This window comes from Molossus molossus, unplaced genomic scaffold (genome assembly GCF_014108415.1).
Source record: "Molossus molossus isolate mMolMol1 unplaced genomic scaffold, mMolMol1.p scaffold_m16_p_7, whole genome shotgun sequence".
Taxonomy (NCBI): domain Eukaryota; kingdom Metazoa; phylum Chordata; class Mammalia; order Chiroptera; family Molossidae; genus Molossus; species Molossus molossus.
The window spans coordinates 49,999,830-50,027,116 of record NW_023425401.1 but is presented as its reverse complement, the minus strand read 5'-3'; the positions used below and the strand labels follow the sequence as shown (position 1 = coordinate 50,027,116).

Sequence of the window (27,287 nt, the reverse complement as noted above, 5' to 3'; positions counted from 1 at the left end):
AAAGTGTTTTTAATAAAATAATTTTTCTTTTATTTTTATGCTGTCATATATGATATATTTTCTGTAAATCAACCAAAAACATTTTTTGAATTGAAGACAGGCCAGATAAACAAACAAACATAAATTGCTGGTCTTTATTTCTTGACTAAAACAGATTTCATTGTTAAATATATTCTGAACTAAACCAGTTCAAGACCTATGTCTGTCCTTTCCTATGAAAAGTGTGGAACCATATAGTTGATACACATGGAAATCGCCACTTTTTCCTGACCAGCTACCAGATGTGCAGTTCTTTGTTCAATTACTTTTTTTCTATTTGACATTATGAAACATACTGAATCAATCGTTATAGCTAGGAATATTAAAACCATTTTCAGTAAGAAATTCTGTATGCTTTTAGATTACCTATAAGAATATTTGATAAAATGATGTATTATGTACCATCTTCTTGACCAAGGAAATCTGGTCTGCAGACACAGACAAGAACAGCTGGAGAAAACAGTTCTGTAACAAGATTTGATGTTGAAGGCACCCATGTTAACTAACATGGAAAGATCAAATCGTGGAAGGTTTTCAAATACAAATTTCTAAGTCATTTATTATTTTTAGGCATTTACAGGCCATGGAAGATAAATTTAACCTTCAAGGTGATTTAACCTACATAGTGTACAGCCATCCAGACCTGAAAGTTAAAACATCGTCTATTCTTGAATTTATGATTCATTGTAACCAGAAGGAGAGACCTGAATTCGGAGACAGGCCCTTTCTCCAACATGCAAGTAAATGAGGTAGAACAATTCCCACTGTAGTCATCATGCTTCCACATCTTCGAGCTTGTGTGGACTATATATATATAATGCCATGTTTATAATGCCATGGATTATATATGTATATAATGCCATGTTTCTCAAACTTGAGTTTTATAATGAAAGAAATGCCTTCTTTGTATACCAAACAAACAAACAAAACACTCAATCCAGAGATCAATGCTTTCTATTTATTTCAATTTTATTTTATTTTAAAACACTTTTATGAACCACTTCCTATATGCCAGAATCTAGGCTAGATGACTTTTGTATTTTCTCATGTGGATTCACTCTCATGGGAGAAACAGTAGAGAGAACAAAGGATCGTATTCAGTGAGGATGTCTGTGTGCAGATGCTTTTCAGGTGAAGGCAGTTTCCTACAGCTGCCTGTCCTGTATATCTGTGCGGCAGACGTAGCCCTCTTACATTGCTGGTAACCGCTCCTGAAATTATGCTTGCTTCCTCCCTGTCCAAGTCATTGGGTTTACATAGAAACGGTGAATTACTAGCTATATCCTTATTGCCATACCTCGTTGTCTTGTGTGTTTGTATTTTCTGAACAAATTAATAGGTTTTCATTTTCACTGTATTCTGAGCACTCTACTCATTATGGAATATTCATAATAATTAATAGATAGACCTTTGCCTTTATGAAACTTGTAATACATGGTGTGGCAACAGTAGGTTTACAGTTGTGAGTATGCGTTACAGAGTTTATTCTTGTATTATTATTTACCAATTATTGTACTATTTTCCACATGAACAACTGTAAACCTACTCTTGCTCTACCCTGTATTAAAGAGATGGAATTTGCATGGAAAAACTATTTAAAGAGGATTATAAATACTATCTTCTATGCTACAAATTTGAAAGCTATTGAGTTACAAAAAGAAACAAAATACCTTTGTGGGCTATAAAGAAAGTATTCATTTAAGACATGAAAGTTAAGCCTGAAAGGATATTTTTAAATGAATTGATAAACAGTTGAAAGGAGTTTACTAAGGGGAAGAAAGAATAAGACCAGAAAAAGACAAGAAAATGAGAAATTCTGTTGCAATACAGAGAACGTAGAGAAGGAGTTAGGAGGAGGAAGATTTGACTCTATTATTGTACAAGTTGTCCCCACGACCTGCCCTTAAAGTTAAAACATTGTTCTCAGGCTGGTAGCATCGCTTGCATTAAAATGTTTATGAAATATTCATAAGAATCAAACAAGAAATGCATCCTTTATACTTGTAATTTTTATTCAAATATAAACTAAAATGTAAGCAAATCTATACATCATTTAAATGTTTATTTAATGTGGTGATTTGTTTTCACTGAAATAAGGTATCTGCGGGAACGTAATATGGGACACAGACAACCACATATGTGTGTGTGTGTGTGTGTGTGTGTGTATAAACATCTGCCTATAGCAATGTATGCCATGTGATGATTCAATCCTCTTAACACTTTATTCGAATGATTTCAAAACTTTTTATGTGCATTACTATATAAGGAAGTTGTTTGGTTTTCATTTGGCTGGAAAGTATCATTAACATATTAAATCCATCTTTGTTCTTCCTAGCAGCTGGAAATGATCAAAGCTTTGAAAATAGCTCATATCTATGATTTTTAAAAGTACTAACAATGAGATTGATCTACATAATCCCAAATATAGTTTTGTTTTTTTTAATGTATATTGATTATCATGGAAATAATCACACTAATCTAAGAAATCCTTATTGAAAACTCATTGATCTCAGAAATGCACCAACCCCAGTGTGAGCAGCTCTACCTTAAGCTGTTGGAGATAAAGATTTAGAAAGGTAGGGTCTGGTTAATTGAACAATTCTCACTTGCTCGGGTGAGCAACAGAGAGTCTGAATAACTAATCAGGAGCATGACCAAAGGAAGTGAACTTTGAAGAGGAGTAAAATAGTACTCATTTGTTGAAATAAAGGGGAAAGATATCAGTAGGAAGAAAATTAATTCAAGGGCTGTTTTCTATTTGCAAATAATGGTGCTTGTTCAAGTATATAAAGGTTAACAAGTGAAATGATGATACTGAAGGAATGAGGACATTCTTACAGGGGTGTGAGGGAGGCATGTTTGAAAAGAACATTTAGGTCACTCTTCTAAATGAGAAGGAACCAGGAGTAGGAAAGTTTCTTTAGGCAGAGACAAAAGCATAGGTCCTAAAACAGAATCCAGCTGGGCATGAAAGCAAGACCAGAAAAAAGGAAGACTTGGGGGAGCCTTCCATGAGATAAGGTCAAAGAATCAGCCATCAAGTGTAAGTCTAGCGTTGTGGCAAGAGTAGTGAAATGGAATGGATGTTTCTGATACTCATCACTGAAGAAATGTTGGTGGCAATTTGGGAGGTTTGGATAGGAGGATAATAATGAGAGAGAAGTATATATATTATCAAAAGCTGAGCTAGAGTGAATGATGATGTAACTGTCAGAAATAGGAGATAAGTAAATAGGAGGGGAGTATGGAAAGACACTGAATTGTACATAATGAGGGATCATAAAAGTCTCGGTCAGTGTTTTGTAATTTATAGGGAATAGAAGACAATGGATTATGTGTGTAAGGGGCACCATCTTAGAAAAGCTGATTGAAATTAGGAAATCAAGGAGTTATCAGATGGATGCAAATAAAACATGGGATCAGAGGAGGATAGAAGATTGCACCTTAGAAGAAAAATCTACAGAAGACACCAAGAAAAGACCAATGACAGTATAATGGCTTGTACTACACAGAAAAAAAAAACAAAAAACTGTAAAGTAGGCCAGTCCATCTGTGTCAAATGCCGCCAGTCCGAGGCTGTCCTTCAGAGTCGGTGCCATGAGCGGCATGATGTGGTCATGGGCAGGTTGCAATAGATGGTGAATTTATGGAGTAAACTAGTGCTGAAGAGAAAATTGGCAAGACTCCCAGTCACAGGGAGGAGGGGGTCAATGGGGAAATATAAGGGGGACATCTGTAATACTTTCAACAACAAAGATAAATCTTAAAAATAAATAAATAAATAATAAAGAGAATGAGCAAGAGCCACACAAAGCCCTTTAAGAGTTATTGGCTGAGGCAGGTGCTAAGGCTGCGTTCTCAGCAAAACCTATGCATAAATAGATTGTTCCATATAGTGGATGGTTTTGGTTTGAGGGCTCTTCCCGGTTCCTCACTGGAGAACTTGAGTTAATGAGCAAAGCATTCTGTCTGCCAGGGCATGGTCCTTCCAAGTCAAGGGAAGCGCCTGTGAAGATATATCGGACCCCTTTGTCATCCAGTTATGTCACTCTGAAGCTTCTGAGCGATTAATTACATTACATAGCTGACAAACACTTCAAGGAGCCTTATACTTTATCACTAACAGTCCAATTGGAGGTACCATCTCTTACCACCAATGCCATTTTGCCTCATTACCACCAATTTTGTAAATGACCACACATGAGTAATCACATTGCAACTTTGGACACTCCCAAACTGACCAAGGTCAGGAGATCTGAGCCAGGTGGCCAGTGCCAGGACCTACCACTGGTACAAAAACACGCCTGTTGGAGTGGCCTTCACTGCCAGTGTGGTGGTGGTGGTTGGTGCTCTGTCCCTTTTATATTGGCCAAGGTGAATGTTGCTTTTGTTTTGTATTCTCGAAGGGTAAGTCAGACAGTATAGTGTAAATTAACTATACCATCATCATATGATCCTGGGCCACATGAAAACACATAACAGTTTGATTTTTTGTTTGTTTGTTTTTTAATCCTCACCTGAGGATATTTTTTTCCATTGATATTCAGATAGAGGGGGGAGGGGGGGAGAGAGAGAGAGAGAGAGAGAGAGAGAGAGAGAGAGAGAGAAACATTGATATGGAAGAGACACATTGGATGCCTCCTGCATGACCCTGAACAGGGCCAGGGATTGAAGCGCAACCGAGGTACGTGCCCTTGACCGGAATCAAACCCAAAACTCTGGTCCGCAGGCCGAAGTTCTAACCACTGAGCAAAACTGGCCAGGGCAACTGTTTGTTTTTAGCTCAAGGAATGTATATAAGGAAAGGTAGAGAGGTGAATATTGATAGCACTATGCAAAGTATTCTCACCTATGTTATTTTATTTAAACTTCATGGAATTCTTCAAGTTACATTAGGATTATTATCTCAATTTTTACAAAGAAAATTAAGGCAAAAAGTATACATAATGCCCTAGATCACACAATTAGTAGACAGTGGTGGCAGTATTTGAACCGAGTTTTGTCTAATGTCAAATCATATACTCATTAGTACAACTATTGGTGATAAAATATGAGCTATTAATTGTAAGCCTTACTGTGGTCTTCTTACCCTAAATAGTAATTATTTATTTATGGAAATAATGTGCACAGTTGATTATATTACAAACATAAAAAAGACACATTTGCCCGGCTGGTGTGGCTCAGTGGATTGAGCATCGTCCCATGGACTGAGAGGTCCTGGTTCGATTCCTGGTCAAGGCACATGATTGTGTAGTGAGCTCAGTCCCTGATGGGGGCCATGCAGGAGGCAGCCGATCAATGTACCTCCCTCACATCAGGGTTTCTATCTCTCTCTCCCTTCCTCTCTCTCTCAAAAAATCCATAAAACATATTTTTAAAAAATACATATTTGAGCATCAAAGGTATATGAAAACTTAATGTTTACTAGACAGTGAGGTCCTTCAAAGCTGAATCTGTATTTTACTTGTTAATTTTTTAACCTCTATAAAATGGATACCCTTGTAGAAATTAAAGAATGTTCACTGAATTAATTAACAGATGGCTTTTGTTGTTAGGAGAAAGGGTGAGGGTAGCTCAGCTCTCTAAACAGAGATCCTTGTAAAAACATTGGTTATTATGATCTGGAAGCCATAAGAAACCCTGAACTAATACTTTAATAAATGAAATTTGTTCTTTCCTTTAAAAAATAAATTAAATACATTTTACAAATTGTCTTTTCACTTTAACTTTGAGTGCTATATAGAAATGAATTTTGTTTTCTAATGATTAATTGAAGTCACTATAGAGAACGCTCTCTCACTTTGCTCTTAAAAATTATTGATGTAAAATGACCTGAATCATTGTTATGAAGTGACCTCTAATGCAAATAAGTTCAGGACAGAGAGACACAGAGGGAGAGCTGATTTAATTACTTAGACCCCCTCCTCTCTCTCATATATATATATACATATATATATGTATATATATATATGACTTTTATTATTTCATCATGTGATAATGAAAATGAAAAAAAGTAAAGATAGATAGATTATAAGTTGGTGTAATATTTTTTTGGATAAGTCCAGTGTCATTAAATTTTTTTGTTATTGCAGGTAAAAACAGATGACAGAGTGGTTAAGATGGACCTCGGTTTACTCTTCCTACGGGTACACAAAGCGGATGCTGGTACCTATTTTTGCCAGACAGTAGAGCATAGTTTTGTCCACACTGTCCGCAAAATCACCCTGGAGGTAGTAGAAGAGGAGAGAGTGGAGGAAATGTTTAACAAAGACTATGAAGAGGACAGACCTCACAAGATGCCTTGTCCAGCCCAGAGCAGTATCCCGCACGGGACAAAACCATGGTACAAGGAATTCTTGCAGCTGATTGGTTATAGCAACTTCCAGAGAGTGGAAGAATACTGTGAAAAGGTTTGGTGCACAGATAAGAAGAGGAAAAAGCATAAAATGTCCCCTTCCAAATGGAAGTACGCCAACCCACAGGAGAAGAAGCTCCGCCCCAGAGCAGAGCACTACCGCCTGCCCAGGCACACGCTGGACTCCTGAGGGGTGAAACCGCCAGCTCGCTTCTGAATTTATATTTGGAACTTAAAAAAAAATAAGAATGAGAAATCATCCAACTTCTTTGCATTCATTACTTAAAAGAGATTTCTGTAATACAGAAATGACTGTAAAGGTGTTATGATAAATTATTCTACATACTCATTTGACTGGTTAAACATCACATAAAATTAACTAATTTTTTTAAATAAGTGTATGGTTGAATAGTTTCATGTTATATTTATCAAATAGTGGCAATAGCTGTAGTTTTGAGTACTTGACCCTTTTCCACGGCAATTATTATTTTACCCTTGGAAGACTTAAGATAACGGGAATATTGATGAAATTTTTGAGATTTTAATAATCATGGAATAAATAAAAATAAAGGTTTTCATCTATCTGAATGTTGCCTTTCCACCACTGTGTAAAATATACACAGTATCTGCTACATTAACATTCTCATGATAACTATCGGTACTTTAAAAAAATGATTATATATTCGTATTGTCAAAGCCATGAGTTTGATGAAGCAGGTGTGTTGTAACTATTATAAACCATGAAAGAAAAATTATGGTCACCTTGAAAATTGTGCCCTTCATGAAACATTCACAACCAGGAGTGAAGAAAAAGCCACACGAAAGAATGTCAGAGCGGACGAGCAGTTAGAACTCTGTTGAACACTTTACTGCCCTCTTCTGGTAGCAAAAGTATATTCTCTTTCTTTCACTCTACCGTTTGTCTAGTAAAGATTTGAAAGCAGTTTTTCAGCAGTAAGTACATCTACTCCATTTTCGGGGGAAAAAAAAAAACTAACTAAAATAATAATGTGCTAATTCTGGTCATGCTTTAAGATGTAGATGAATAACCTATTACCTCACAAGCCAAAAATGATTATAGTATGGCACTGAAATCCTGTAAAAACCTGAATTTTATGCCTTCTGAATAATCTTCCCTGAAGTATAAAATATATTCCAGAAACATAAAGTTTTATTTCTGAAAAAATATTAAAGCATTTTGCTCTCAGATATCAAATTTTCCTCTATTTTTTATTAACAAATGGGAAGTTATTTCATGAGTTCATTTAACTACCAAGATGTTCAGAGCACTTCTACTTTCTCTTATGGATAGTATGAAGAGATTTTATTTTTTGATATGTTTATTTCCTGAAGTTTTCTTCTATTTTATTCAGCAATTACCTTTCTAAAATATAATTTTTTGAAAATTTTCACTTAAATAAAAATTAAAAGCAAGTTAATTATACATAAAAACAAGTATGAATATTTAAATGTTAATTTTAAATAATTCATTTTAGTTTTCAAAATCAGCTTAGAAGCTATATAAATAAGAAAATTAAAATGTTGATAACTTGTCATGCTTTCTATTTTATTCTAAAATTAAAAAATACATACATGTTTTCAGAAAGTTTAAAAAGTTCATTCAGTAGGCTGCCCAGCTACAAAAGGTCTAAAGAATAAAAATATATTGAAAATGAACATTCTCTGAAAAACCCAGTTGCTATTTACTTAAGATTCCACTAGAGGTCATTGCTGCCTACCAATTTTAACTGGAAACAGAATGTATTGAAAGTTACATAAAAAAGATGTATTTCAGTAAAGCTGCCCGATGCAGAAAAATGGAACTATAACCATAGATTACAAGACTCTTAGCAACGCTTATGTCTAAACACTCAAAAGGAACAGATAAGTCAATAAATCACATTTCATTGAGAATATTCTTCCATTAACACAAGAGAAGGGAAAGCAGGATTTTCTCCTGTATTTGGATTCTTTAAAATAGTAAGGTAAATATGGCATAAGTAGTTAGCATTTTAATCTCAACACATACAAACAGTTAATAGTAATGATAACCAAAATGCCACTTATGAACTAAAATATTTGGCAATTGGAGAACTAAAACTGAGGAAAATAACTATTTTTAATGACACGTCTTAAGAATTGAATGAACCTATATGCTGTCCAACTAAAATGAGGTGACTATTAACCAGAAAAAGAAAAGAAATATTTTACGTAAAATGCTAAACTTGATTCTGGAAAAATAAATACAACCCAAAAAAGCTTCTGAAGACTCAAGACACAATTTAGTGAGAACACTAAATTTCATATCTATGTATATACATACATATGCTTTTTTTTTTTTTTCATTTCTTCAGTTCTCTCTCCGCACTCCCTCTCCCTTATCTGCCCCATACATGCAGGTGTGTGTGTGCATGCACACACACACAAACACATCATGATGTACTTTTAGAAAAATCCATTGCCCTCTCAAAAGACAAACCAACCAACAACCTATGTTGCTCTGTCCTTGAGAATCTGAAATGTACTACAAAAACATATTCCTAGTCGTCTGTTCTTTCTGGGGTTAAAATTCAAATTCAGAATCTCATTTGAGAAATGCCCAGGCTTGCAAAATCACAACTGAACTTGGGAAGGGCACATGCCTAACCACCTGCAATGCTGGGAAGAATTAAGATTTTGCCTTGACCCCACCACCTTTTCCCCAGACATAAACTCAGTAAAGGAGAAAGATGCCCTCTGGGCAGACAGCTGAAAAAAGTTATAGCCACCAACCCTAGTCTCCGAGGGGCACTTCTATGCCCTGCCAATCTCCTGCTTCTTCAGACCTGTCCTATGTTATTCTCCGTTAAGAGAGAGGACCTGTGGATGGATGAGCCTTGACATCACCATGAGCACCTCCTCTTTCTGTGCTGAATCTCCCATTGGGCTAGAGAGCAGTGTGTTAGCAAGGAGGATTGCGCCTTGAAGGTGTTTTACAGCATGATTTGCGACCTCTTCCATGCCTAACATCCTACATTGCTAAATATTCTTTTGTGTTTATTACTGAATATTTCAGCACAAAGCTATCAAGTTGGGGAAATATGGATTAAAAATAGAAATAAACACTAAAGAGAGCTCTAGAAAAAGGAGAACAGAAATGGCTTTGCCTATTTGGTAAGTGGCTATTCCATATATATTTGAGAGTTTTTTCCTTCCCAAAATTAGTTAAGTATTTGTGATGTTTTTATTGTGCTTAATATTTGCTATATAGGGTGTAGGGTTTTGTAAATCTTCATAGTAATTATGAACATTTGTAAAATTTGTAAAATACCATAAATCCTTTTGAGTGTTGGTGTTAAGCATGAAACAAACCCAGCAGCTGCTGTCCTTAAAAATGACTTCTCTTTAGCCCGATGGAGAAAACTGCTGAGCATTGTGTAAATTTCTGAGAGCCGAAGGGAGCTGCTGTTCTGACGACAGCAGGAAGTCGACGTTCTTTTCCTGACAGTGGCACATAACATCGATTTACTTTTTCAAAAGCAGTGCTCATCTTTAAGGACAACACTGCTGCATTAAAATCGGATATAAATAATAGATTTCGGCAAACACTCTCTGATTGTAGTGTGTTATTTAACCTGGCATGTTTATTTTATTTTTCTGGGAAGATAGTATTATATTTTGGCTTTCATTATAAATTGAATGTGTTCTGTTCGTTTAAATGGCTTAGTTATAAGCTAGAGTACTATACTGGGGTATTCTTGTCTGTATGTGCTTGCCTGGGTCCATAACAGCATGTGCCATATTATTTCTTTTCTCTAGTTATAAGCCATGAGACATTATCAACTGGTGGCAAGCTGCAAAGACCACTGACAGTGTATCTCATTGACTGTCACATGAATCTACACTATGCACGGCATAATTTGTCTGTAGCATTATGTACAATTTCTATTTAGTTCAACGTAGATGATAAATAAATATCTGCTAAACCCTTATGTGCTGTCCGAGGAGTGTTTTCTAAGTTTTTGCCAGTTGAGTTTAAATTTCATAATATGTCAAGCCTAAACGTGAACATGCAACGCTAGAGTAGCACTATTATTTTTTTTTTTTAAGAAGTTAGGAAACAATTTATTTCTCTTTCCTTGGGAATACATAAGTCAGCTTTCTGAAGGAGGAAAAAGTCCATTCATCTCATTTTCTTGCAGCAGTTGGGTTTATTTATGCCACATCGTGTTTGTAGGACCAGCAGCCAGAAATCCCTTTCTCAGCTGCCTTGTCCAGATAAGAGATAGTGAAAATGAATGCGTTTAGAAAGGGAACCAGCAGGATGTCTGCGATTTTGGCAAGCCCCAACTTCTATCTTAAGGTAGTTTAATTGTTGTTTGCTGTTTTAAAAGACCTTGGAGAGGTCATTTAAATGCAATTTTGTGTTAAATGATTCTCACTTTGGGGAGTTTTGTTTTCAAGCAGTGTGGTGGTAAGTAATTATGTACAAAGCTTTGAAGGAAGACGTGGGCAGCCACTCCGGCAGTGTTTCTGGCAGTGTTATGATATGGCAGTGCCATTAATGCTAACTGCTTATGCATGTTTTACACTTGCATTCATTCATAATACAGGGTCTACTTTAAGAGTAGTATTTGATGAGCCCATTAAAACTGATCTTTAGCCCTGGCCGGTTTGGCTCAGCTGTTGGAGAGTCAGCCTGAGGTCCAGTGAGACCCGGGTTCAGTTCCCACTAAGGGCGCATATCTTGGTTGCAGTTTGTCCCCGGGCCTGGAGTGTCGTTGGGTGGCAACTACTCAATATGTCCCTTTCACGTCGATGTTTCTCTCTCTCTCTCCCTCTCTCTCCCTCCCACTCTATCTGAACAAAAAATGGAAAAATGTCCTCAGGTAAGGATAAAAAACAAACAAAAAAACTCTTTAGATACATATTCACCTACTAGTCAAGGAAAAGTAGAGAAACATCTGGGGTGACTAGAAATCTCTTATCTATTATTCAAAGAGAACAAAAGTATTAACCTATTTTTTATTCAAAAACTATATACTAAGCACTAGACCAGGTGCTTCATAAAGTGTGGAAATGTTAATAATGCTATTAAGTTATAGGGATAAATAAAACTTGAATTATGTCTGTTCTGAGAAAGTGTTGACACTTTTCACTGGAAAAATTCAAAACCTTATTTTTTACTTTATGTAGTATGAAATTCAATAAGAGTGTTACTTTTAAAATGCACTTCATCCCTGGCCAGTTTGGCTCAGCGGTTGGAGCGTCGGCCTGCGGTACAGAGAGACCCGGGTTCGGTTCCCGCTAAGGGCACGTACCTCGGTTGCAGTTTGTCCCCAGCCCTGGTTGGTCGTGTGGGTGGCAGCCACTCGATGTGTCCCTTCACATTATGTTTCTCTCTCTCTCTCTCCCTCCCGCTCTATCTGAACAAAAAATGGAAAAATATCCTCGGGTGAGGATAAAAATAAATAAATAAATAAATAAATAAAATGCACTTCAAACCCCACTGGTGTGGCTCAGTGGTTGAGCGTCAACCCATGCACCAAGAGGTCACCATTTCAATGCCCAGTCAGGGCACATGCCCAGGTTGTGGGCAAAAATCTCCAGTGGGGGACATGCAGGAGGCGGCCAATCGATGTTCTCTCTCATAGATATCTCTATCTCTCTCCCTTTATCTTTCTCTCTCTTTAAAATCAATAAAGAAAATTATTTTAAGTAAATAAAATGCATTTCAAATATTAGGAATGTTGTAGAAGGTACTTCTCATTACAAATCTTGAGTCTTCTTGTCAGGATGACATAAAAAACCCAGGCTTTGATTCAAAGGAGCAGCAATGATGTAGCAATGATAAATGGTATACAGAAAAAGAAAATAATTTTACAACAAAGAAATAAACAAGACAGAGCAAGAAGGTAGCTGTCTGCAAAACAAGAAGAGGGCTCTTACCAGGAACCAAATCAGCAATTCTTTGATCTTGGACTTTCCCACCTCCTGAACTGTGAAACTGTCTGTTGTTTAAGCTACCCAGTCTGTGGTATTTTCTTAGAGTAGTCTGGGCAGAATAATACACAAAGAAAAGAACAGAGAAAGGCAGAGAGATTAAGCGTAATCAGAAAAAAGCAAATAAGCCTACAAATATTCCAAAACATCTGAAATTATCTAAAGTTAAGCAAATAGTGATATCTGGAAAGAAGAAAAAAGTGATGAAAAGTGGCCTCTCGGCTGAATTTTGGCTTTCATCAATTAGGTTGGACATTCAGAAACAGTTTCCAAATCATAGGTGATTTCTTCTCTGTATATCAGAATAGGTTTCTAGGAAAGGAGAAAACTAAATTATAAACTCAGTATTCAACACTAACAAAAACAGAAAGAAAGAAAAAATAGTGACAAGCTGCATGATCCCTTGGAGATTACTCCAGGAATTCAATCTAGTTGGAAAAGTGGTTAAAGAGTTTCTTATTTTACATGCTTTGCTTTTTTAAGCAGGTAAAATAAATCAAATTTATTATGTCATGATTTTCAAAAGTCAGAAGTTGGGACATAACACGTCTTAGCTGGATTCTCTGCTTAGGATCTCAAAAAAACCAATGTCAACCATCAGCTGCCTGAGATCTGAGGAAAGAATCAACTCATTCAGGTAACTGGGAGAATTCAGTTCCTTGTGATCCTAGGACTGAGATCCCTGTCCTCTCTATATTCAATGCCAGCAATGGACTGTTGAGTCCTTCTCAGGCCTGGAATCTCTTTGACTTTCTCTTGTGCTATAATTATCTGCCTCCAACTGGAGAAATTTCTTGGCTTTTAAGGTTTGTATGATTAGACTGGGCCCATTCAGATAATCCAAGTTAATCTCTCTATTTTAAGTTTTGTAACCTTAATTACATGTGCAAAGTCCCTTTTGCCATGTAACAAAACAGTCTCAGGTTCTGAGGATTAGGAAGTGGACATATCTGGGAGAATACAGTTTATCCTTTTCCCCCCACCTCCACCCAAAATTCACATCCTTCCCAAGTGCAAAATACATTTACCCTACCCCAAGGTCCTTATCCTCCTACAGCATCAACTTAAAGGTCCCAAATATTATCATCTGTCTTCTAAATCAGGTGCAGATAAAGCTCTTTGTGTAATCCATCACATACCCTCCTTGGGCACACTCCCTATCCATTTGTGGTCCTGTGAAACTAAACAAGTAAGTTTACTTCCCACATACAATGATACGACAGGCATAGGGCAATAGTTTATAGATATTCTGGCTGGAACAGGGAAAAAATGATAGGTAAAATGGAATCACCATCCAAAGCAATATCAAAATTCAGACAGGTCACCACCTTTCGGTCTCAAGGCCTGGAAATATTCTTCTGTATCCTTTGGTTTTGCTCTCTGAATCTTCATCTTGTCCTGTGGGCTCTCTATCCCACCCACTGGAATCCTAAATGGACTTTTAAAATATATCAACATCAAAGGTATGACTTTTCCTAGAAAAATTAACATGAAATGCACAAGTAATTAACTAAACTGTCAATTTTTAAACTCTTCTTTTTTGTTAAAATCAGGATGATGTGTAATTGACAAATGACATTGAAGGAGTTACGCTGACTATAACATTCTACCAGTTTAATAAATTAAAATTCTAAATTCACAGATGTACTTCATCAAAGGTTTGTGGGAAGATGAAGTCAAGGAACAATTTAGGGTAAAAAATAAAAATTTTATATTCATAAGCATCTATTATGTTAAGTAGTAAATATTATCAAGCACTATCATTTTTTACACTAGACCAAAACCAAACCTCTTTGAGGTAGGTATCTTTATTTATAGATGAGGAAACAAGTCATTTGTAGATCCTAAATGCAAGGGAAAAGATTAAACAATGATATTTACTCAAAAGTCAAGGCAGTGAAACTCTGGGACCACCTGATGATGTGTAGGGACTTTTGGGTAAGGTGATCATATAACTAACTCTTCACCTTTTTAATTGCTTTCAGTTCCAGACTCCATTTTTTTCTCTCTTGAATTTTTTATCACAGGCTTCCTCACTGGTCTCTTTGCCTCTACTCTTGTCTTCTCCTCATCCAGTCTTTACCCAGCAGCCAAAGTCATCTTTCTAAAGCACCAATTGGATCCTGTCTCACCTCTACCAAAAAACATGCAATAGGCCTGGCCAGTTTGGCTCAGTAGTTAGAGCATTGGCCTGCAGACCAAAGGGCTAGTGTTTTGATCCCGGGCCCTGTCAGGGTCATGAAGAAGCAACCAATCAATGTGTCTCTCTCACATAGGTGTTCTTCTTTCTCTCTCTCTTTCCTTCTCTCTCTCTCTCTCTCTCTCTTTCTTCCTCTTTCTCTCTCTCTATCCCCCTCTCCCTCCCTTCTACTCTATCTAAAAATCAATGGAAAAATATCCTCAGGCAAGGATTAACAAAACAAAAAACAAAACAAAAAAATCCATTCAATGGCTTCTGTATTACTGATATAAATCTCAACCCCCTGTATTACTGATATAAATCCCAATCCCCTTATTGGCTTGATAATCTCTCTTGATTTAACTCTGTCCAAATCACCTCAATATTTATTCACTCTGACCCCCTTTGTCCTACTTCCCAATGTGTTTATATTTTCTCTAGTCTACCTCGCTATCTTACCCAAGGCCTTATTCCTGCTGGATCTTCCTGGAATGCTTTGTAACCAAAAAAAATTTTTTATCCCCAGCAAGAGTAAGGTGGAAACTACTATGGGACCTCATAATTCTCTGTAGTCAGTCTTTTTGTAGCACTTTTAGTGCCATATTGTGATTGTTGGTCTGCTGTTTGAAGGTTCTTGTGGGCTGGAATTCTACCTTGTTCACCCTGGAACGTAGTAGCAATAACTAGCAACAGACACTTAATAAATAGTTATAACATAGATAAATGAATCCATTGGGTCATGATTATGATGAAATGATTAATGAATTTTCTGAAATTGTATCCAAATTTTGTTCTGAATAAAAGTTGATAGATAGTTTCTATCAATTATAAAAGAACCATTTACTCAAAGGTCAAGGACTCTGGTAATATAGTCCATCACACTGAATAACAGGAAATATAACCAATTGTGTTAAATGACTTTTTTTTTTTTTTTTATCCTCACCTGAGGACATTTTTCCATTTGTTGTTGTTGTTGTTGTTGTTCAGATAGAGTGGAAGGGAAAGAGAGAAAGAGAGAGAAAAACATTGACATGAAAGGGACACATTGAGTGGCTGCCACCCACACGACCAGGGCCGGGGACAAACCACAACCGAGGCACATGCCCTTAGTGGGAACCAAACTCGGGTCTCTCAGGACCGCAGGCTGATGCTCTAACCACTGAGGAAACCGTCCCGGGCTTAAATGACTTTTTAAGGGTAAAATGGAGATGAACTGAGAAAAGAATACAAATTATCAGATGTTGCACATTCTTATAATTATCAAATGAAATTTAACAAAAGATTTTTAGATGTTTGGGCAGAGTATTAGAATGTGATTATAATCAGAATAATAAGTTGCATTCATTGTAGCAAACTATAGCTCACTCTGTTTGTCTCTCCAGCCCAAGTTGAAGATAGAATGTTTGTTGCTTTGGTAGAATGAAAGAAAGCATGAATGAGTGGATGATGAATGAACAAATCAATCAGAGAACAGCATCATTTAGGCTCAAGAAACAAACTATCAACAAAAAGTTCTTTAAATGAAAAGGATATTTATTCCTTACATAACTAGAAATCCAAAGGGAGGTAGTTTTGGGGTTGATTAATTCTGTATCACAGAAACATTTTTAAAGAATCAGTAATGTTCATCTTCCCTCTACTCTACTTGGCATTGACTTTGTCCTATGAAGATGCTCTAGGTATACATATTTTCACAAACAAGGTGTTAAAAATAGTACTCAAGAGAAGATTATCTGCTCATCCTCCCCCACTCCCCAACCAGGACAAAATCTCCAGAAGACTTCCATACTTGAATTGAGTCAACACCCACATCAGGGAATCTGGCAAAGGCAATTCATAACACTATAATAGGAAACAGATATACCCATATGAAAGAAAGAGACTGGGAGAGAACACTATTAAGTAGGAAAAAAAGCAGAATCTGCTATAGATATCATCTGTTGAGGTAACAAAAAGTAGATAAAGCTAAAATATAAATTTAAATTAGTAATACTGATGTGCAATAGGCAAGAACTCATCCATCCTCTTGAACTAATAATTTAGAGAATTAGCTCCCTATTTAAGAATCCAAACTGTGGTAAAACATTATACTCAGTCAATGTTTAAAAATAATTTATTTTGTTGATAAATTCTACATGTTTGAAATTTTGCTACAATTGTTTATGAGAAAGTAATTTTGGGGCAAGCTTTTTGAAAATAGGTTAACCATGGATAATGGTTCATTTTAATAATTGAAGCTAAAGGGCAAAATCTTGACAGCCAAAATAATATTCAGAATTTATATTGCATTAGATATAAAAGGAGACAGCACATTATTTTATTTTATTTTTTGATCCTCATCCAAGGATATTTTTCCATTTATCTTCAGACAGAGTGGGAGGGAGAGAGAGAGAGAGAGAGACATTGATGAGAGAGAGAGAAAGAGACATTGATGTGAGAGAGACACATTGACTGGTTGCCTCCAGCATGATGACCCCAACTGGGGCTGAGGACCAAACCACAACCAAGGTAAGTGCCCTTGACTGGAATTGAACCTACAACTCCTTAGTCCATAGGCTGACACTCTAACTGCTAAGCCAAACCAGTCAGGGCAACAGCACACTTTTTGTCATGCAATTCTTTTTCTTTCTTTTTTTTTTTTTTTTTGAAAATAATTTAATATGTCAACTTCAGCATACAACTACATTTTCATGTAATTATATTAAATGTAAAGAAAGGAATTCTTACAAAACCAAAATAACCCACAGGCCATGAGGTTGGTTTCACTTTTTCCTTTTTTTGTTTAAACAAATGTGCACCACGATGGTTCAACAAGTAAGGCAAATGACATAAATATGAAAGCTACAGTTTGCAATACACCACATTTAGAATCCAGAGAAGGTGAACTAAACAAAAGCGGCAGTCATTCTAATTAAACAATTGGGACAAGTTGGTTTGCAGCATCAGAACTGTTGATTTAAGTTTATTTTCTCCTAATGATCAGAGGTCCCACGTTGTCTCCAGTCCCTTTGTTGAGTTTTGTGTGAGCTCCATCACAGAATGGGAACTTTTTGGGCCTCCAACAGTGGCAGTACACAGCTTTATCTCTCAAATCCTTTATATCAAAAGCATGTACAATCTTGGGGCTGTCTTTCTGAATGTGAAGGTTAACCATAGATTTGTTGCGATGATCTTTAACATAAAATCTTTTGTAAGCTAGATAACCAATTGCGGCTGTCCCAGCAGCAATGGTAACTGCTGCGATCCATTCAACTTCTGTGCAGTGACGCTTCCAAACGCTAGGTCCTAAGGGCACCGAACCCAGCTGTCACGCAGTTCTTAACGAACAGATGGCAGAAGTGGAAACACTTTGGGAACATTCTTGGACTATCTATTCCTCGTCAATTTTGTTATTATTTATAATAGAAAATGTAGTCTGTGGACTGTACAGCAACTTCAGAAATATGTGAAAGGTATCCCAGTGAAACTAAGCAGTGGTGTTCGGGTCCGGGTTCATTGTCTTTCAAAATTGAAGAATGAGCCCTGGCCAGTTTTGCTCAACGGTTAGAGCATCGGCCTGTGCTCCAGAGAGAACCGTGTTCGGTTCCCGCTAAGGGCACATACCTCGGTTGCAGTTTGTCCCCGGCCCTGGTTGGGTTGTGCAGGTGGCAGCCACTCGATGTGTCCCTTTCACGTCAATGTTTCTCTCTCCCTCCCACTTTATCTGAACAAAAAATGAAAAAATGTCCTTAGGTGAGGATAAAAAAACAAAAACAAAATTGAAGAATGAGTTCACGGATAAAAGGGAAGTGAGAGGAAAGTTTTATTTGAAAGACAGACTCCCCACAGTGGGGAAAGGACCCAAGTGTGTTGCTAGTGAGGCTCCTTTGTCCAGGGGTAGATACATGCCTTGCTACTTTCTAAATGATCCTTTCAAGGAATTCTGCCTTAGCAACATCCATACATTTTAAAGCTTGTGTTTCCCACCTAACTGGGTTTATCCCTAGGTCATCTAGCTCTAAATTTATATTACCCTTTTGGAAAAAGCATATGTGGGCATCACTGATTTTAAAAAGCTTTCCCTATCAGGTGAATTGAGAAATATTTGATTAGCAAAGATATACATTGTCCCCTAATATTTCCTAGTTGGAAGTGGACAGGTTCTAATTTTTAAAAAGACATTGACTAGGAGAGGAAAATGGTGGCAGAGTAAATGGAAGCTATAGAGACGACCTTCCAGGACCAAACTGGAATTAAAACTAAAATAAAGACAAATCTTTGGAAAAAAGCATCAGAAAAGCAGCAGGACAAAACCATATAACCAGGGACACCAGTAGGGTCTGTGGAGACATGAGAGTTTGGAGCCCATGAACAGTAGTGGTCTTAGCTGTGAGCAGTGCTCTCTGGGATAAAGTACTAAGCTTGCTCCACAGTGCAGAGAGCTGGAACAGATCACTGGTTTGGCTACAGCCACTCAACTGGGGTTCCGGCAGAGGCAGGGCAGAGTGGACTGAAACCTTGTGGGGATACCCGGGATTTGGAGGGCACTCAAGAGTTTTTGCTGAGTCATGGCCACAAAGGTCGGTGGCCAGTTTGCTCCTACCCAGAGCTGTGGGGAAAAGCAGCAGTACCCCACCCCCATTCTCCCCCCATGCCTCAAAGATTCAGTCGTTTCCAGATAAGGCAAAAAATGCAAATCGAGGCTCATTAACAACCAGCATCTGTCCCATCCTCTGGAAATCCTCTTAGCAGAACACCAGGGCTACATTCCAAGGCCCTGAGTAACTGAGACTACTAGCCTCCAGGCAAAAACCTGGAGGATAACCGAGCCTTCCCTGGGCTTACAAATTTACCAGGAATGTAAGACTTGACAGTGGTGTTTAACGTGGTCTCTCCCAGGCTCATCCACACCCAGTAGTGGGAGCCACAAACAGCAGAACACCAACACCCACAGGGAAAATTTGGAAGGCTCCAAAACCCACTGAGATAGCCAATATGGTGAGACAAAGAAACAAATCCCAAATGAAAGAACAACAGAACTCTATCGAAGATGAGCTCAATGAAATGCAGCTAAGAAAATTATCAGAGATTGAGTTCAGGGCCATGATCTGAGGAAGCTCAACAGCATGAGTAAGGACATCAGCACCATGAGTAAAAATATAGAAACATTGAAAACCAACCAAGTGGAAGTGAAGAATGACATAGCAGAAATAAAGAACACATTGAAAGGACTGACCATCAGAGTAGAGGCAGCTGAGGACTGGATCAGTGAATTAGAAGAGAGGATAGAAAAAATCAACCAGTCAGAAAACCAAAAGGAAAAAAACAATTAAAAAACAGGAAGACAGCTTAAGAGAACTGTGGAACAACTGAAAACATAATAACATTCACATCATAAGAGTCCCCGAAAAGGAAGAAAATGGGCAATGGTTAGAGAATATATTTGAAGAAATAGTGACAGAAAACTTTCCTAACTTGGTGAAGGAAGAAGGTATTCAAGTTCAAGAAGCACAGAGAGGCCCAAGTAAGAACCCAAACAGGCCCACACACCAAGACACAAAATAATTAAAATGCCAAAAATTAAAGACAAAGAGAGAATCCTAAAGGCAGCAAGAGAGAAGCAACAGGTAACCTACAAAGGAACCCCCATAAGGCCCTCAGCTGACTTCCCAACAGAAACACTACAGGCCAAAGGGAATGGCATGAAGTAATCAAGGTCATGAAAAACAAGGATCTGAATCCAAGACTACTCTACCCAACAAGGCTATCATTCAAAATAGAAGGTCAAATAAAGAGCTTTCCAGACAAAAAAGGGCTAAGGGAATATATTAACACCAAACCAGCACTGCAAGATATGCTAAAAGGACTGCTGTAATTAGTGGAAGAAATTGAACCACACTAAACAAAAATGACAACATATGAGTACATATTAATAATCACCTTAATTGTAAATGGTTTGAATGCTCCAATAAAAAGACACAGAGTAGCTGACTGGATAAGAAAGCATGACTCACATATATGTTGTTCACAAGAGACTCACCTCACAACAAAAGACTCACATAGGATGAAAATGAAGGAATGGAAAAAAATCATTCAAGCAAACAGAAAGGAAAAAAAAGCTGGGGTAGTAACATTCATATCTGATAAAGTAGATTTCAAAATGAAGACCATAACTAGAGACAAAGAAGGCCACTACATAATATTGAAAGGATCTATCTAACAGGAAGATACAACCTTGGTAAACATATATGCACCCAATATAGGAGCATAAAAATATATTAACACTCTTCTGGAGGACTTCAAAGGAGAAATTGATAGCAATACAATCATAGCAGGGGACTTCAACACCCTACTGACATTACTGGATAGATAATCTAAACAAAAAATTAACAAGGTAACACAGACTCTAAATGAAGCACTAAAGCAAATGGACTTAATAGATATCTACAGAGAAATACAACCCAAAACTACAGAATTCACATTCTTCTAAAGTGCACATGGGACATTCTCAAAGATAGACCACGTGTTAGAACACAAACTAAGTCTCTACAAGTTCAAGGAGATTGAAATCAGATCAAGCATCTTCTCAGATCACAATGGCATGAAACTAGAAATCAATTGCAACAAGAACATGCAAAGACATTTGAAAACATGGAGGCTAAATAGCATGTTATTGAACAATGAATGGGTTACCATGGAGATCAAGGAAGATATTAAAAATTTTCTGGAAACCAATGAAAATGAACACACAACAACACAAAATCTATGGGATTCAGCGAAAGCAGTTCTGAGAAGGAAGTTCATAATACTACAGGCCTACCTCAAGAAACAAGAAAAATTTGTAACAGACTAACCTCACAACTTAAAAAACTGTAAAGCAAATATAAAGAAAACCCCAGAGCAAGCAGAAGGAAGGAAATAGTAAAGATCAGAGCAGAAATAAATGACATGGAGACCAAAAAACAATTCAAAGTATCAATGAAACAAAGAACTGGTTCTTTGAAAAGATAAACAAGATTGGTGGACCTTTAGGTAGACTAACCAAGAAGAAAAAAAGAGAGAACCCAAATACACAAAATCAGAAATGAAAGAGGAGAAATAATAACTGACACCACAGAAATACAAAGGATTGTTAACAAATATTATGAACAATTATATGGCAACAAATTCAACAATCTAAGCGAAATGGACAAATTTCTAGAATCACATAGTCTCCCAAAACTGGATGGGAAGAGATAGAAAACTTGAACCGACCAATAACAACTAAGGAAATTGAAGAGGTAATCAAGACTCTCCCAGCAAACAAAAGCCCAGACCTGGATGGCTTTACGGGGGAGTTTTACCAAACATTCAAAAGAGAACTAATACCCATTCTCCTCAAACTATTTCAAAAAATTCAAGAAGAAGGAAGACTTCCAAACTCCTTATATGAGGCCAGTATAACTCTAATTTCAGAACCAGAAAACGACACTACATAGAAAGAAAACTACAGGCCAATATCCCTGATGAATATAGATGCCAAAATCCTAAACAAAATACTAGCAAATCAAATCCAGAAATATATCAAAAAAATTGTTCATCATGACCAAGTGGGATTCATCCCAGGGATGCAAGGCTGGTACAATATTCACAAATCAATAAATGTGATACACCACATAAACAAACTGAAAGATAAAAATCATATGATCATATCAATAGATACCAAAAAAGCATTCGACAAAATCCAGCACCCATTTCTGATAAAAATGCTCAGCTATTTGGGAATAGAGGGTTCATGTCTCGACATAATAAAGGCCATATATGAAAGACCTACAGCCAACATCATCATACTCAATGGACAAAAAATAAAAGCATTTCCCTTAAGAATTGAAACAAGGCAGGATGCCCACTTTCGCCACTCTTATTTAACATAGTAATGAAAGTCTAGCCATAGCAATCAGGCATAAAGAAAAAATAAAAGGGATCCAAATTGGAAAAGAGGAAGTGAAACTGTCATTACTCCCAGATGACATGATATTATACATAAAAAACCCCAAATATTCCATCAAAAATTTACTAGACTTAATAAATGAATTAGGAAAAGTAGAAGGATACAAAATTAATGTCAAGAAATCAATGGCATTCTTATACACCAATGATGAACTCACAGAAAGAGAAACTATTAAAACAATCCCATTTACCAATGCAACAACAACAAAAAATAATATACCTAAGAATAAACTTAACCAAAGAAATAAAGGATCTATTTATTGAATAGGTCATTGAAAAAAAGAAATAGAGGAATATATAAAAAAAGTGGAAGCACATACCTTGTTCATGGATTGGAATAATTAGCATCATAAAAATATCCATACTACCCAAAGCAATCTATAGATTCAATGCAATCCCCATCAAAATAGCAATGACATACTTCAGAGAACTAGAACACACACTTCAGAAGTTCATATGGAACCAAAAAAGACCCCGAATAGCCACACCAATCTTAAAAAAGAAGGACAAAGTAGGCGGGATCACAACACTACATATCAGGTTATACTACAAAGCTACTGTAATCAAAATAGCCTGGTATGGGCACAAGAACAGGCACATGGAGCAATGGAATAGAACAGAGAACCCAGAAATGGACCCAAAACATTATGCTCAATAAATATTTGACAAAGGAGGCAAGAGCATACAGTGGAGTAAAGACAGCGTCTTTAATAAATGGTGTTGGGAAAAGGGGACAGCTACATGCAAAAAAAAAAAAAGGAAACTAGACCATCAACTTATACCATACATAAGAATAAACTCAAAATGGATAAAAGACTTAAATGTGACTAATGAATCCATAAAACTCCTGGAAGAAAATGTAGGCAACAAAATTTCATACATTATACACAGCAGAATTTTTACTGACACATCATCTAAGGCAACAGAAACAATAGTGATAATGAACACATGGGAGTACTTCAAACTCAATGCTTCTGCACAGCAAAAGAAACAACCACCAAAATGGAAAGGCAACCCAGTCTATGGGAGAGCATAATTGCCAATGATACATAAGTAAGAGTTTAATTTCCAAAATATATAGTGCTCATACAGCTCAACAAAAAAAAAAGACAAAGAACCCAATTAAAAAATGGGCAGAAGAGCTGAATAGACACGTCTCCAAACAGGACATACAAATGGCCAAGATACATATGAAGAAATGTTCAACATCACTAATCATCAGAGAGATGCAAATTAAAACAACGATGAGGTATCACCTCACACCTGTCAGAATGGCCGCCATCAACAAATCAGCAAACAACAAGTGTTGGCGAGGGTGTGGAGAAGAGGGGACTCTAGTACACTGCTGGTGGGAATGCAGAGTGGTGCAGCCACTGTGGAAAACAATATGGTGTTACCTCAAAAAATTAAAAATTGATCTTCCATTTGACCCAGTGATCCCGCTTCTAGGAATATACCCTAAGAAGCCTGAAACACCAATGAGGAAGAATATATGTACCCCCATGTTCATAGCAGAACTATTTACAATAGCTAAGATCTGGAAACAGCCCAAGTGTCCATCAGTAGAGGAATGGATAAAAAAGCAGTGGTACATATACACAATGCAGTACTATGCAGCTGTAAGAAAGAAAGATCTCTTATCCTTTGAGATGACATGGAGGGACCTGGAAAGTAATATCCTAAGTGAAATGAGCCAAGCAGAAAAAGACAAATACCAGATGATCTCACTTATATATGGAATATAATGAACATAACAGTCTAAGGAATATGGTAGACTCAGAAACATGGAAGTAGGGCACAGACTGACATCTCTCAGAAGAGGGGGTGGGGGTGGGAAGAGATAAACCACAGAACTTATATGCATGTATGCATAACCAATGGACATGGACAACAAAGCTGGGGATGGGGTGGGGGGTGCCAATGGGGTAAAAAAGGAGAACAAAAAAACAATTAAAATTAAAAAAAAGAAAGAATATTGTTTGATCCTATCAAATGGGATTTCTTTTCAAAAGATTAAGTTCCAGTATCTTATGGAGAAAAATCAAACTCTTTAGTTTGAAGATCAAACTACTTTATCTTTAAACTGATATTTTTAATCTTCATTGACATATAATTGATAAAAAATAAACTGTACATACTTAAATTATGCCATGTGGTGACTTTTCACATATATATGTGTGTAAAATCTGAGAAACTACCACAATCAAAGTAATGAATGTATATCCCTTATCCTAAAATTTTCTTTTGCCCCCCCTTTAAATGTATTTCTCTGTCCCTGCCTCTACCCCTGCTCAAGCAATCACTCATCTGTTTTCTGACACTATTGATTAGTCTGAATTTTCTAGAATTGTGTATAAGTGGAAATATACAGTATGTTCTCTATTTGTCTAGATTCTTTGACTCAGCATAATTATTTTGATTCTTCTAAGTTTTTGAATGTATCAATACTTTATTCTTTTTTATTACTGAATAACATTCCACTGCAATGAATATATAGAATCTTGATGAACATTTTAGTTGGTTCAGTTTTGTCTATTACAAATCAAACTGAAGATTCAAGTACAAGTAGGACATAAGCATTTATTTCTCTTGGGGAGATTCCCAGGAGTGGAATTTCTAGATTGTGTAGTTGTATATTTAATTTTGAAGAAACTGCCAAATTGTTTTCCAAAGTGATTATACAATTTTAGATTCTCACAAATTGTGTATGAGAGTTTAATTTTCTTCATGTCTTGACTAACCCTTGGTATGTTGAAACTTCTTTATTTTAGTCATTCTATCTGGTGTGTAGTCATCTTTCATTGTGGTTTTCAATTTGCATTTCTCTAATGATGAGTATTGTTGAACATCTTTTCATGTACTTATTAGCTACCCATATATCTTCTTTGGTGACATGACTATTAAAATATTTCGTCCATTTTATTGAGTTGTTTGTCTTCTCATTATTAAGTTTAAGAGTTTTTTAAAAATATATTTTAGAGAAAAAGCCTTTGTTAGATATAGACTTATAAATATTTCTTTCAATCTTTAAGTGTTTTTATGTATTTTGTTAACATGTTTTATAAGCCCTGGCTGCTTTGGCTCAGCCATTAGATCATTGGCCCGTGGACCAAAGAGTCACAGGTTCCATTCCCAGTAAGGGTACGTACCTCCCTGTGGTTTCGATCCCCAACCCTAATTGGGGTTGTGTGAGAAGCAACCAATTGATGCTTCTCTCTCACTTTTATGTTTCTCTCTCTCTCTCTTCCCCCTCCCTTCCTCCCATTCTATCTGAAGAATCAATGGAAAAACATCCTCGGATGAGGATTAAAAAAAGAATGTCTTATAAGCAGCAAGGAGGGTTTTTCTTAATCTAATTTATCAACATTTCAAGATTTTTGTGTGTTTAAAAAATATTTGCCAAAGAAAAGGTCACTAATATTTTCTCTAGTATTTTCTTTCAGAACTTCTGTAGCTTTATCTCTTACATTTAGATCTAGAATCCATTTGAAATGAACTTTGTGGCTGCTGTGAAGTATGTGTCAAGATTTATTTCTTTGCATGTGGCTACTCCATTAATCCAGTGCCATTTGTTGAAAAAATTATTCCCCCTTTGAATTCCTTGGCACCTTTTGATAAAGATAATCAGCTATAGAAATTTTAGGCTGGCTGAACCAGGCTAACTTCCCAGACTTAATGAGATACTCCTGTCCCCAAAAGTGCAACATTTGGTATATATGAAAGCCTTTTTAATCTAGTCTTAAAAATTATGTCAAATAAAGATGTTTTTGATTTATCAAACAACCTTCTTTAAAATGCTAATAACTTGTAGAATTGAGTGGGTTAGAATTCACACAGCAGTATCAATCAGTCAACCAGCTAACAGCCATCTGGGCCACTTGAAAACGTTAAAATGACATTTTGGATAGTGTGGAAGTAGGGGAAGAAAGAAAGAGGAGGAAAGAAAGGAGCTAATTAATTCCCTTTTCAGAATGGAATGTTTTAAGGAAAGTGCAAACTTTGGTTGAAAGGTCAGAATAACAGAGGAGAAATGTGGTCCTAGGAATAGGAAAAAAATTTTCATGCAATTTTTCCTGTATTTGTTTTGCCTTATATTTATGAAAAGGGATACACTTTTTAAATGTTTTCTGTAACCCTCTTCATGCCTGTTGTCCACTTCTATGGTTCACTTCCTGAGTTCCTAGATGCCAATGCCTTCTACAACCTCCTTTCTGCACTGTGTGGCCTTAATCTTCAAAGCAGAACTCGGGCTACTTATGTAGATGAAGTCTTTCAGGGATATATCAATTTAAAAGATTTTTGTGGGCTCTCAAAGTAATTCAATAGCTGTTTATTTTATTTTCTTAGGATAGTACATTTTTTGGTTAACCAAAGTAGTTTTCAAAGAAATGCAGCCTGTCCCTTTGGGCAAGATTTTCTGTGTTATGTAATCATAAAATGTCATCTAAATACTCAAAGATTTAATAATATGCAAAATAATCTTAGTGCTAACATATTTTATTGAAACGTCATCTTCTAAAATTTGAAATGCTGTTTGATTATCATGTTCTATATTAACATGATAAGTAGAATAATATGTAGAATAATATGTCAAATGTAAACTAGTCCTGAAAATGTGTGCATAATAAGATATTAACTATATCACTTTTACTCTATTACAAGTGATATTGCAGATATATTCTTGGTAGCAATCTGAAAATTAGCTTGGATTTTATTTTTAAATGTGAGAATGTCTCATTTCTTCAACTAATTAATTTCATTTAA

The 27,287-nt window shown here is 36.4% G+C and overlaps 1 protein-coding gene and 1 long non-coding RNA gene across 2 annotated transcripts in view; both read left to right on the top strand.

The window, feature by feature from the left end:
- The window catches only part of SEMA3E (semaphorin 3E), a 253,085-nt gene extending 246,397 nt beyond the window's left edge, over positions 1-6,688 (top strand). Inside the window, exon 17 of the mRNA XM_036246960.1 lies at positions 6,132-6,688. Coding sequence (XP_036102853.1) covers positions 6,132-6,584 — 453 coding nt within the window. The 3' untranslated portion in view covers positions 6,585-6,688. The remainder of the gene's footprint in view (positions 1-6,131) is intronic.
- A 2,096-nt stretch (positions 6,689-8,784) lies between these two features.
- Positions 8,785-27,287, top strand: part of LOC118620211 — a 34,653-nt gene continuing 16,150 nt past the window's right edge. The window contains exon 1 of the long non-coding RNA XR_004957380.1: positions 8,785-9,547. This is a non-coding gene — a long non-coding RNA (uncharacterized LOC118620211). The remainder of the gene's footprint in view (positions 9,548-27,287) is intronic.